Below are 12,591 nucleotides of genomic sequence, written 5' to 3'. Positions count from 1 at the left end.
TAAATGTATGTTATCAGCTCCACCCTGTCTTCTATCTTTGGTAGTTAGGAGTGTCAGTGGGAAAAGTGCAACATTCTTTACTGTAACAAATGCAACACTGCGTTTTCTCAGCTGAGATAATGTAGTCTGTTTTCTCTCTGTCTGGAGGTTAATCAATCGATTAGTGTTATTGATTAACAAGGGCAGTTCAAAACAGCCTTAAAGCTGAGAGGTCGCGGAAGATGGAAATCTCTGTAAGGAGGTTGAGTGACTCACTGACTATACACTGTAAAGAGCCATTAAAACTGAATGCATATTCTGGCCTCCTCCCTTTGTTGAACAGAAAGCTGCTGCCCATACCTGAGAATAAATAGGCAAAATAGAGTTAAGTAAAATACTGCTGAGAAGTGGCCTCCGGTTAGCTATTATTGCAACACCATGTTCACACCCCATCCTGCACTTCAAATGAATGTTATCAGTAGAGCTGATCTAAAGAAGTGTATGTTGTCACTTCTACCTTTAGACTTTATGCAGGGGGTATATTTTCACAGGAGCTTTTCTCACATTGAACTTACAGCATCACCAGCGTCAATCATCAGCTATAGCATTTGCTTTGGTTAGTCAGACATAAGCCACAAACAAAGAAAAAGTCTGTGTCATGTCTGTTGCCGCACCACAGCATCTGGCATCAGCTGCACAAGTCTCCATAAAATTGTCACATGTAACAGTGTCAACTCTTACATATCTAAATGCATTTTCAGTTTGTTCCCAGGAAATTGGTAAGCGCATGTAAAGTGCATGTAACTAAAACGTAAAATCTCAAAAAAAAATTTAATATTTTGCAATGCAGTGAAATGTTTCTTACTGTATAACCTATCAAATTCGTAATCCTTTTTCACAACGATGTGGAAGTTGTGTTGTAATCACTTTAATAGTGACCCAGTGAACCTAAACTTTTACTAAAGCGTTTCATTTCATGTGCACACAACCAGGCTTCCATCACTGTTGTTCCTACTGGCTCATGCCGACCTTTGGCAGTGGCAAGCTTTAAGAATGTGGATTATGTAATCATTTTATTATCTGAAATCTCACCCCTGTACATGGATAAAATATGAAAAGCACAATGTTTCAGAACAGTTTGGTGTCTGTGTGTTTGTGGATGTGCACAAGTGACAGTGACTTTTTTTTCTTTCTTTTTTTTTGAAAATTTATTAGAAATCAAAAAGTGAGATCTCATATATGCAGAAGTATTCAGACCTTTAAGTTAGTACTTTATAGAAGCCCCTATGGCAGAAAATATAACTTCTACTCTTCTTCAGTAAGTCTCTACAAGCTCCGCACACCTGGATTTGGGCAGTTTATCACTTTCTCCCTGGCAGATCCCCTCAAGTTCCATCACATTGGACTGGGAGTGTCTGTGAGCTGCCATCTTCAGGTCTCTCCATAGATGTCTGGGCTTTAGCAGGGCCACTCGAAGACAGTCCCAAAGACAGTGTTGTTCTGACTGTTTGTTTCAGGTCAGTGTCGTGCTGAAAGGTGAACTGTCACAAACCACGTGCACTCTGGAGCCAGTTTTCTAAAGTTGAATAAAATCTAAAAGATGATAGCCTGTGCAGAAGATGAAGAGTCTAAATACTTTCTGAAACCACTGTACGTGTGAAAGTGTGTGCACATATGGGTTTCGGGCGTCTTCTTTTTAGCTTGTGGTCGGAGGCAACAAAAAGAATTGTAGAGATGTGCAGAAGCTTAGAGCATGTGTTACAAGTCGTGAAGATTAGAGGGAAGTACCTTCATTTCTCAGTGCTGGTTTGTAGTATTTTTCCTTTTTGACACATGGGGAATTTAGAGCACATGCTCATACCTTTGCTAACACTATAAGTCACACACATTTGCTTTTATATCACATGGATAACGTTCCTGTCTGTGTTTCAGAAAAATAGTATAACAACAGTATAAATAAAATAGATAAATCAATAAAAATAGTATACATGGGGCAAAAGCTTTTACTGTACTACTAAAAACTTGATGTTTTTCTTAAAGGAGATTTTTTTAAAAAGTCAAGATTTGGGCGAAAGATGACACATAGATGAATGAATGAATCAAACTGACCACAGGAGAGGAAACGTGAAGCAGAGATCAGGGGAATGGAAGTGGTTTGGATGCTCTCAGGAAATGGGCAGCATGCCAGGGGCTGCGATGAGTGCTGACGTCATCTCGGTGCAGTAAATGAGGAGAACTCAGCCTGTCAAAGAGACATCTGCTCTGAGAAGCTTTTCCTTTACTGCCTTTTTTCCTGTCATGGACTCTTGCTTCCCCCATCTCCTGTATGCCAGCCAGCCAGGGCTGTTTGTTCTTTTGTGCAATCAAGAAATATAGCTCTTGGGAACATTTCTGAATTCCTGTGCGTATGACGAGGATCTTGGTTAATGCAGTCATGATGGTTTTCCTGTAATTGTAGTCCTTCACACACAGTTATTTTCAGGCAGTTTGGGTGTGGTATGAAAGGGGCTCTGTGTGTGTGTGTGTGTATGTGTGTGTGTGTGTGTGTGTGTGCGAGTGCGTGCGCGTGCGCACACGTTCGTGTGTATGCAGTGCTGTTGTGGGTTTGGACGAAGCCTCATGATCTACTTATGACTTTGTGTCATGTGACCACAACTCGTACTGGACAAATATTGTCCTCATTATCAGCTGTAACAACTTGAGCTCATGTAGGTGTGTTTCTGTAGTTAACAACCAGAAAACCCAAATCTTGTGCCCCACACTCTTGGCCAGAGTTTAGTACACAGCCTCTAATAGATCCATCCTCCTTCTTTTCCTCGCTTGTGACCTCTCCTCCCTTCCGGTGGAAGGGGAGTAGTGTGGCCAGATCTTGACAGATGATCTGATTCTTGACTGTAATAATAAGCCAATCCATAGTAGGTGTGAGTGTGACCTTACCATCAACTAATTGGAAGTAAACAGAGCAAAAGAGAGACTTTCCATCTGTTGTAGAAAACTGCAGGCTATACAGTCAGTTGGCAGATAAGGTACAGCCAGCTAAAACTAATGCAGTCTAATACTAATGTCCTGCAGTAGCGCCTTCCTTCATGAAGGTCATAATGTTCAGTCAGTATTGATGATGTATTATAAAGGTGTTGATTCAACTTTATCACCATTTTGGAGGCTGCAGTTTTTGCTGCTGTTGAATTGTATTGCGTTATACGGACAGGTATTTCTTTCATTTTGTCCCATGGACCCATTTATATCAAAGAGGTTAGGCTAAATAACTTCTCTTGTGACAGTTGTCCTATTTACAGTACTAGACAGAGCATGAAAAAGGGTGTTGAGAATCTTGACTAAGTCTTAATCCATGTTAAGTATGAGGGGACATTGCACAAGGTATTAGAGGTGTGGCAACTCTGGCATGAGAGCTGGACACTTTGAGAATGGATAATCCATCTTTTTTTTCTTCTAATCTTTTAACTTTTATCTTTTTCTTCAGAGGACCATGGACCTGATATATGATAAAATGAATTGGATTGGTTGTTTACTAGCATTTATAGAATTGTTACTGAACATCCATTAACAAAGGGATCCCAGTGTGACAGTATATGAGCTCTGTGAAAACATGCTATAGCACAACTGTTTAATCACGCCACAGTGCAGCACTTCCCTGCATTGATGTGCGTATTTTTGTGAACCGATTAGGATACATGAAGTTTATGCCTTTGCATGTATGTGTCTCTTGAGGTGGGCACAGAATGGCCCCTCGGGAGAGCATTACGAATTGCTGCTTACATAACCTTAAGTTACCCATGACAACACGAATGGATAGGGGCGGAGTGGGGTAGGAGCTAGCAAGATATAAAGAGAAGGGAGAGGAAAAGATAAATAAAGACCAAGATAAGAGACAGTGAGGGAAGTGAGAAATTCCACCTTAGAAAGCTTTTTCCTGTCAACGGGAAATATGTTAGGATGATGTATTTGCCGATGCTACCAAAACAATAGCAGAAATGGTGTCTAATCATGAATAACATAGCTGTGCAGGTGTCCTTATTTGGTCCCGTGTTTGCTGTTGCGCAACAAGCTAAAGGTCAAGGGTTTTTATTGCGATAAACACAAATATAAACTTGTACTTGTTATGATAAAAATAATAAATGAACAGTTGAGAAAGAAGAGCAGAAAGTTAGTTAAAAGAGCAATAGGTAATACATTTAAAAACCACGTAGTACTCTGCAGGTCGTATTGCACTTGCAATACAACTGCAAAGTAACAGTATAAATGTGTGTATGTGTTTGAAGGGGAATGTATTAACAGTAGTGTGGATATACACAGAGTGCTGGTCTTTTGTCCAAAAACTCATGAACTAAGACTCCAAACAGAGTAGGACAATGTTCCCTGAGGTTTTGCTCAGTATTTTAACAAAATAATCCCCTGTGTGTTTTTGTTAAAATACTCAAATAAACTCAGCCAGTCTTCAGGGATCAGTGTTAGACTCTGAAATGCTCTATATGCTCTCTGTTTGAAGTTACTCAGAGAATGAGTGAATACATGCCGGTGAGTGTTTTTTGGAGATGGTGATGCATGTATGCATTTGCAAGTGGTTTAGATTGACTGATGTTCGAAAGTCAACAGGAAGTGACGGCGAATCAAACAGACTCACGTACCAAAAACCCCATATTACAGACAAGATTGTGAAGTGTTTAAGGAAAAACAACTTTTTCTATATGGTAATACATGGCGTGTGTGTGTGTGTGTGTGTGTGTATGTGTGTGTCGATCCACCATAGCCTCAGGGTTTCTCGGCATCACTTACAGAGGGTCAAAGGAGGTAATAACACGCTTGTCCCTTCAGTTGAGATCCAATAATCGTTCAAAAAGAACACATATTTTATGTGTTTAAAAAAAGTCAGCCTACATCCAATCACAAATCTATAACCTTCATCCCCATCTCATGCCAATCCTAAACATCCTCAATAGATCAATACACTCAAATTACAGCAGTTGTTCCAGTTAATTGTGAGGTGATTTAGTGCTAATGTTTTGAGTAATTGCCTGTTTACTTTCCAATAAGGTATTGCAGTGGGCGACTAAATCACGTGTAGCCAACTTACAGCATTACATTACTGATAGTGTCATTATTCAGCTTTTAAAGTCACATAATACACATTCAGTATTCGCTGATGAATGATGTAGTTGCGTTCATAGTGCCCTACTTCCTGGTTGCCTTAATTTATGTGCGAGTCTGTGGGTGTCACTGATATGCAGTGGCTGTAAAAATGACCCTTTTCTGAGAGTGACAGCTTTAAATCTAGGAAGCAATGGTTCTGTGTACTGTATGTATGGTATGTGCTCTTGTGCGTGCAGAAACCATTTCTGCTGTGGGGGAAAAAAACTGCCTTTCAGCTCTTATCAGGGAGCTAGCAGAACGGGACCGATCACCTCCCACTGCTGAGCTATCAATGTGCAGTTAATTGCCTTTCAGAGGAAAAGCGCGCTGGGGGTTGTGTGTGCTTGCTTGTGGTGTGTGTGTGTTATTTATTTATTTTTTGCTTGATGGTTGGCTTTTTCCTTTACCGGTTAACCTCAGTTACAGTTCAGTGTGGTGGAGGATCTGTGCCTGGAATTGTCCCAGTGAGCCTGCAGTCCATCATTCAGATTGTTTACTTAAATGATAGGAACAAACGGACTTGACAGAAAGTGATACAAACCACATTACACAGAGACAGCAGCACAGAGAGATGAAGAGGGGAGATAGAGGGAAGGACAGATAAGTGGAAAGATGGAGGGATGCGGGCAGAGAGAGAGAGAGAAAGAGGGAGAGGTGGGCCGGGCTTGGCATGCGGACAGTGAGAGCTATAGAGGACAAGGTCGTTCAAGGTCTCTTGTCATGCTTTGTGGGTTACAGTGGGGGTTTGAATAGGATGAGAAGTGTGTGTATGTGTATTTGCGGGGGGCGGGGGGGGGGGGGGGCTTCTTCTGGTCTACATGTGTATCATGTAGTTGTGTCTGAATCCAATGTCCTTTGTCAGTGACACATCAGAATGCTATGTGTGTGTGTGTGTGTGTGTGTGTGTGTGTGTGCGTGCGCGCGCCCCCTTGCATATATGTTCTCCGCTATTGGCCTTGTGTTGTAGCCTCATACGTTAGCGTCCTCTAAACTCCAGTTCTCTCATGTCTAATTGCATTTGTCACAGTTTGTAGCCTTGAATACCTCGGCACTAACCATGACTCCAGTCTATACAGTGCTTGTTTGATGAGAGAGGTACTGTATGCCCACTGCTTTGTACACACTAGATGAAGTGTTCACATTCTCCATCTCTGTGCTTGAAGACTTCTTTTTTTTTCTTTTTTTTTTTACCAACGTGACCCTTAATAAGTGACGTTTTCAGACCCAAAAACGTTCCCATTTTGCTTTGCTCTGCAGGCATTGAAGCGGCTCAGTGTGGTACCGTGCACATATGTTCAGCACATATGTACCATCGATTTGTCTGGTAGGGATATGCATAGATAATATCTCTATACATTTGAAAAACATGGGAGGGAGATAGCAACATGTCAAAATATGATGGTGCCTGCAGGACTGGATCACACTCCAGAAGCCCCTCAGCATTTTTCCATCATATGGTGCCTCAGAAAGGCATCCATGAGCATGTGTGTGTGTACATGTGTGTGTGGATTTGTGCAGTATGTAGGCGTGTCTGTTGAGCCACTTCTGCCCGTGTTAGGATCTACGCTGTGTTCTTATTTTCCTTTTCATCATCATCATTATTATTATTATTATTATTATTATTATCCTTTGCAGATTTGCTCCAGCTGCACTGTAATATTTGTGTGTTGCAGAGGTAAGAGGAGAACATCGATTTCAGTTACCGCTTAGCCACTAGTCTCTAGTCTTGCAAGCCAGGCAGTTTGTATAAAACAAGATGAATGTGATGGAAACTGTAATACAATTACTAGAGACAAATTGCATCCTGTGGATTTCTAGCTCAGCAGTAATACACACACACGCACAGTAACGTGTACATGGACACACATCTGCACTCATTCGCAGAACGGTGTGGATCATATTGGCATTGCTGTAAGATAAATGTTGATTGGATTAATGGCCAGAGATAGTTGTAGGCAGTAGGAAGTTGGATACAGTTACACTGAGGCAATGGACCACAATTCGGCTGCACTGGGCTGGCAAACTTGTCCAAATAAAGGAGGGGTCAAGGACCTAGGAAGTTATTCCAGGATTTATGGACAAATGGTTTTGACAATGACTTTTCCTGTATTGTGTGAGTCACTCCTACAAGTAAATGAGCAATACACAGTCATTCACTTTACATATAGTCCATGCCCCCATTCAGGCACACAGTTGTTTGGTTATGGTGTACTGGGTGATTCGGGTGACTCACAGTTTGACCACATCCCTTCTATGTTCCATGGCGGACTCTTATTTGGCAGGTCGGTTATTTAGGTCAACCCACACTGAGTGAAACTGGCAACAAGTTTCTGTGGTGAAGTCCCCAAATAATAACTTTCATGTAAATTCACTGAACAGTTCTAATAAGAGATTTCTAACATGATGTGAGGATGGAGTCAGGTCTTGTGCTTGATTGAAAGCTAATGTTGCTGGTCACTGCGTAAAATGTACAACATGGCACACTCTGAAGTATGACAGGCATTGGGGTCACGTGATGTTTTTCAGAAACTGACATCCACGTCTAAACCCCTGGTGCTTCCACCGTGTGCGGCACTGCTGCATTCTCGGTTAGTTTGCATCCAGCCGTTTTTTGCTGTACCAAATAAAGGCATCAAAAAATTACACTCTACGACTAACAGAACATTAGATAATGGCTGAAAATATTAAGGCAAAACATTGCAGTTACCATGCACAGAAAGAAGGAATCAACCATTCATTTGAAATTCATTATCGCAGTCTCTTTCTCCGTCTTAAAAAAGTTTTGGGTTGTATCTTTCTTCTTGCACCACCCCCTTCATTATAGATTAACATTCCAATAGTGGCCTTCTTTGCAATGAAAGACTCTTGGTATGTGGTTGGGAAATCCCCTCCATTAAGTCACCAAGGCAGATAATCACTTTGGGCCAGATCAGGTGGAAGAGTGTGCTTACACCAGAGTTACTCCAAGGATAACTTCAGTGAACATGGGAATTGTTCTATTTTGTTTCTCAACGAGGAGGAGGAGGAGGAGGAGGAGGAATGAAAGGAGGATGATGGTGGTCATGAGTTGAACAACTGCAAGTATACGAAGAAACCCGAGTTGGCATTTATGCACCCCCGTGGGTTATTAGGCTTAACTTGTATGTGCCGCTATAGTTGATTTTTACTATCAGCTGTTTTCAGTCTGCAGGGTAGAAACAGGTGTGATGTTTACAGTGAGAACAAGAATAAAATGACTAAACTCTCTGTCTGTCTTCCCTGTGTCCACAGTGAATGAGTATGTGTTCATGGTCCAAGCCAGAGGGATCCAGATCAGAGAGAACGTGAAGAACATTGGGGCTCAGGTTCTGGAGCAGGTGGTGAGAGGAGCTTACAGCGTCAATGGCACAGGTGAAAACACACAGACCGATACACTAAGGTGTATTAGTAATGCTTACTGTAGCTCATATTCTGTCCTCTATGCAATTACATGGGCGCAAATGCTGTTTTCCACCCTAGTTAAATTAAAGAACGCAAGAGTGTATAGTTAAGGTAGCAGTGAAATACTAGAGGTGAAAAGATAAAAAGCATCGATTGAAAAATGTAGAGCACACAGTGGAAGTCATGCAGGGAAAGTCTGGATTAAGCTGCTCCTGATGGTGATGTTGATGCCTTTGTATCTGTGCCATCCCAGATTATTCCTATGACTTTAACTTGAGCGAGAGCGATGCTCCTCCCACCACATACCTCCCCGAGGGCTTCACCTACCTCCCCTCACAGGTTTGCCCTGAGAGGCTGCCCTCCATGAGTGAGTACACTCTTAAAGTTTTTGATTTAAAGTTTTCTTTTGGATACTCATGATTCTGTAATGTACTGTATATAAGGCACCAGCTGAGAAAATGCCTCTCAGTCTTCTTGGTTGACCGTTGATCACTTCAAACAATTGTTCCTCTGGTTTTCTTGGCCCTGTAAAATGTTTCTTTAAGTGAATTTCATTGTGCCTCTGTACGTATTTGTCCTAATAATGAGTCGTGAAGTGGGTCTGAGCTTGTGTTTTCTTTCAGCTTTGATTGATGATGCATGCAAATATATTGTAATGGCAGAATAGCTTTACCCAGCAATTTATGTCCCAGATTACTGAGCTGTTACAGGCTTTGACAAGTGTTCTTGCTAATTCCTGTGATCATTTTTTTTCACTTTTTCTCTTTAACCATTTCATCTCATTCACATGCACATCATGGCTCTCTCTCTCTCTCCCTTCCTCACTTTCATTCTTCTGCCTCATACAATCTGCCCCCTGTCCACACACACACACACATACACACACACACACGCACGCACGCACACACACACTCACACATACGCAGAGGGCAGGTTGGAGGTGAACATGAGTGAGGTATCCCTGGAGGAGGTGGAGAGATCCTTGCTGGATGTAAAGCCTAGCATGGTCCTAGGAGGCTACTGGAAGCCCGAAGACTGTTTACCTCGCTGGAAGGTAAGTGCGGATGTGACATTGTTAAAAGGACAGTTCACTGAAAAGCACTGTCGAATATACAGACAGATGAGTGGAGAAATATAACAAATGCTGATACTTCCATCCAGGGCACAAGGGGGTTGCTGTATGTTTTCAGCATGTCGATGATCCTGATCTCAACTCAAATAAACACCTATGGGAGATTTTGGTTCAACACCACCATCATTCCTATAACAGATAACAGCTACCAAAGTATTCCCAACAATTCTTTATGTAAGAAGTAAGTAAGTAAGAAGAACAGCTGTTAGTAACGGTGCCATTCTGCTTGGAAACAGACACTGCTGTCACAGATTTCAAACGTATTGAAATGAGACCTGATTATTGCTTTGAGCTCCACAAACTAGTCTGCTAGTGTGCTACAGCTGATGTCTTCAAGCTTTAGCAAATCTCAGTGAATCTTATACATAGCAAAGTACACGAGAGGATATAGTGTTTGTTTTTGAGTGTTATTTAGTGTAACCCTGGAAACCTAATGTCATAATAGGGTTGTTATGTCTGACATTTACATTTAAAAATGTACACATGCAGTCATACATAACTAATTACCCTAAGTTCAACAAGACAAAACATGAATTCAACCCTATATACGTGCATTGCAGCACTGTTTCATTCTTGAACCAGCCTCCTCTACTATGTTCTCTTATTTTATCACTCTTTTTTTTTTTTTTTGGTCCAACAGTGCAAGCTTTCCTGCCATCTGTCTGTCTGTCTCTTGCATTCATTTGCCTTGGGGGGCTGTGTATGTTCTGACAACCAACCCTCTATCTCGCTTCCTCATTAGCCAGCAATCTCTGTCAGCTACCATAATAGTCCCCTCCCTGTTTTCGATGACCCTTGCTTTTTGTTCCTCTCTGTGACAGTTTTCTTTTTATGAAGCTTCAAAAGAAACCTTAAAAAAAAGGGAACTGTCATAACTACAACTCTATGGGAAAAAAATAAATACCTCTTACAGATGTTTAGCGCCTCTGTGCTTCTATGATTGATGCACGTCAGATCTCATTGTGAAAATTAGATTTCAAGTCACAAGTCGTCATGGTAATTAGTGGGATGTTTTTTTGGGTGCTGTCTTCACCCACACTTTCCCATTTACCTACTGCTGAGAGATCATGTAACTTGGGACACTGTGTGCAAACAGCACCGTTTACTTAGTTGCACAGATCAGACTGTGCTGTAACTCTGGTGTGTCCTTGAACATTTATATACAGTGTATACGTCTCCATTTGTTTGAATGTTATTTTGATAAATGTATGTGTTGTATCTCCAGGTGGCAATCCTAGTCCCGTTCAGGAACCGACTTGAACACTTACCGATCCTCCTGAGACACCTGGTGCCGGTGCTGCAGAAACAGAGACTCCAGTTTGCCTTTTATGTGATAGAGCAGGTATGCACACATGTATTTACAGTCGTTTGCAGGGATAAACAGATTCAGCTGTGTGGATGCAAACACTTGTAGGAAGTGAGTCGTCTTCTCAGGTGATAATAATGTCAGTGCTTTGCAGTAGATAGCGGCTAAGCAGTATCTCTATTTCTTTCTTTAGGAGGGCACAGAGCCGTTTAACCGAGCCATGTTGTTCAATGTGGGCTACAAAGAGGCTATGAAGGACCTGGACTGGGACTGTCTGGTCTTCCACGATGTGGACCACCTCATGGAGAACGACAGGAACTACTACGGCTGCACAGACATGCCCCGGCACTTTGCGGTCAAGCTGGACAAGTACTCCTACATGTGAGTCTGGATTCGGTCTCCATGGGTTTGTCCAGTAAATGCATTCCTGTCCTAATGTGAAATGAATATGTATAACTGTCCCTCTAAGGCTCCCGTATAATGAGTTCTTCGGCGGTGTCAGTGGCCTGACGGTGAAGCAGTTCAAAAAGATTAATGGATTTCCTAATGCGTTCTGGGGCTGGGGAGGAGAGGACGATGACCTCTGGAACAGGTGAGGGGAGATTTTGTATTTGTGTTTTTTTTTTTTTTTTTTTCGTTTTTTTTCCCTCCACCCTTGCCACACAGCAGTGTTGTCCCTCCCACCACCCACGCAGCTCAAAGGCAGCTGTGCACACTCAGGACTTTTAAAATACACAGCAAAGTCTTATTGAATGTCCCGTGTACATGTGGCTTTATGTGATGATCCCTTTTGTTTGCAGTTTCTATGAAACTCTTTTCTGTACTATTTCTATGTCTGTATCACGTGACATTATGAATTAATGAGCAAAAAATATGTTTGTGTTAGGGTGCGGTATGCCAATTTCTCCGTAAGTAGACCACACGGAGAGCAGGGGCGCTACATGTCAATTCCACATCACCATCGTGGGGAAGTCCAGTTCCTGGGAAGGTTAGTGTCTATGTGTGCACTGCTCATTCACACACAAACACACTCACACACACACACACACACACACACACACACACACACACACACACCCCTTGGTTAAAAGTGGAAGCTGATAATTGGAATGAGGCTTAGGCTCATGTGATGTAAGCCAGTCACATGAAAAGCCAGAGCAGTGACTTTGAGAGAATTTCAACTCTTTTAAAGACTTTGCATGTGATATGCTTGTATGCTTCAGGGCAGAATTCCAATCATGCTCCCTCTGCTCAAATTCTTAGTTACTTAAAACAGCCCAAAGAATAAGTGTGACTTTAGTTCTCCAAAATGAATGTGCTTAGGTAAATCTTCTTTGTAATGGTCATGATTAATGCAGTGTAGTCATGTTGACAGTGAGGGTGTGATCTGCTGATGAACAACTCCCATGATGTAAAACTGCCACTTTCTGTATAAATCACAGACAATAATGCTGTCAACGTCAATGTTACCATGTTGTTACACAACGTGGGATGATGAAACCTGTTCCTCTTCATATGATCTCATTGTTTATTTATGCTCTGGCGCCACTCAATCTAAAATTGAAGCTCTTCTCTTTTCTCTTCTCCATTCACTGATTGGTTGTTC

General features: G+C 41.8%; 1 protein-coding gene across 1 annotated transcript in view; it reads left to right on the top strand.

Annotated features, from left to right (window-relative positions):
• The window catches only part of LOC111217357 (beta-1,4-galactosyltransferase 5-like), a 29,725-nt gene that overhangs the window by 16,425 nt on the left and 709 nt on the right, over positions 1-12,591 (top strand). The window contains exons 2-8 of the mRNA XM_022739183.1: positions 8,398-8,517; positions 8,801-8,914; positions 9,474-9,601; positions 10,905-11,021; positions 11,179-11,366; positions 11,455-11,577; positions 11,872-11,973. Of these exons, the coding sequence (XP_022594904.1) occupies positions 8,398-8,517; positions 8,801-8,914; positions 9,474-9,601; positions 10,905-11,021; positions 11,179-11,366; positions 11,455-11,577; positions 11,872-11,973 (892 nt within the window). The remainder of the gene's footprint in view (positions 1-8,397; positions 8,518-8,800; positions 8,915-9,473; positions 9,602-10,904; positions 11,022-11,178; positions 11,367-11,454; positions 11,578-11,871; positions 11,974-12,591) is intronic.

The sequence above is a fragment of the Seriola dumerili genome, unplaced genomic scaffold (assembly GCF_002260705.1).
Source record: "Seriola dumerili isolate Sdu_G_001 unplaced genomic scaffold, Sdu_1.0 BDQW01000043.1, whole genome shotgun sequence".
NCBI classification, from domain to species: Eukaryota; Metazoa; Chordata; class Actinopteri; order Carangiformes; family Carangidae; genus Seriola; species Seriola dumerili.
This window is presented reverse-complemented; position numbering and strand designations above follow the sequence as displayed.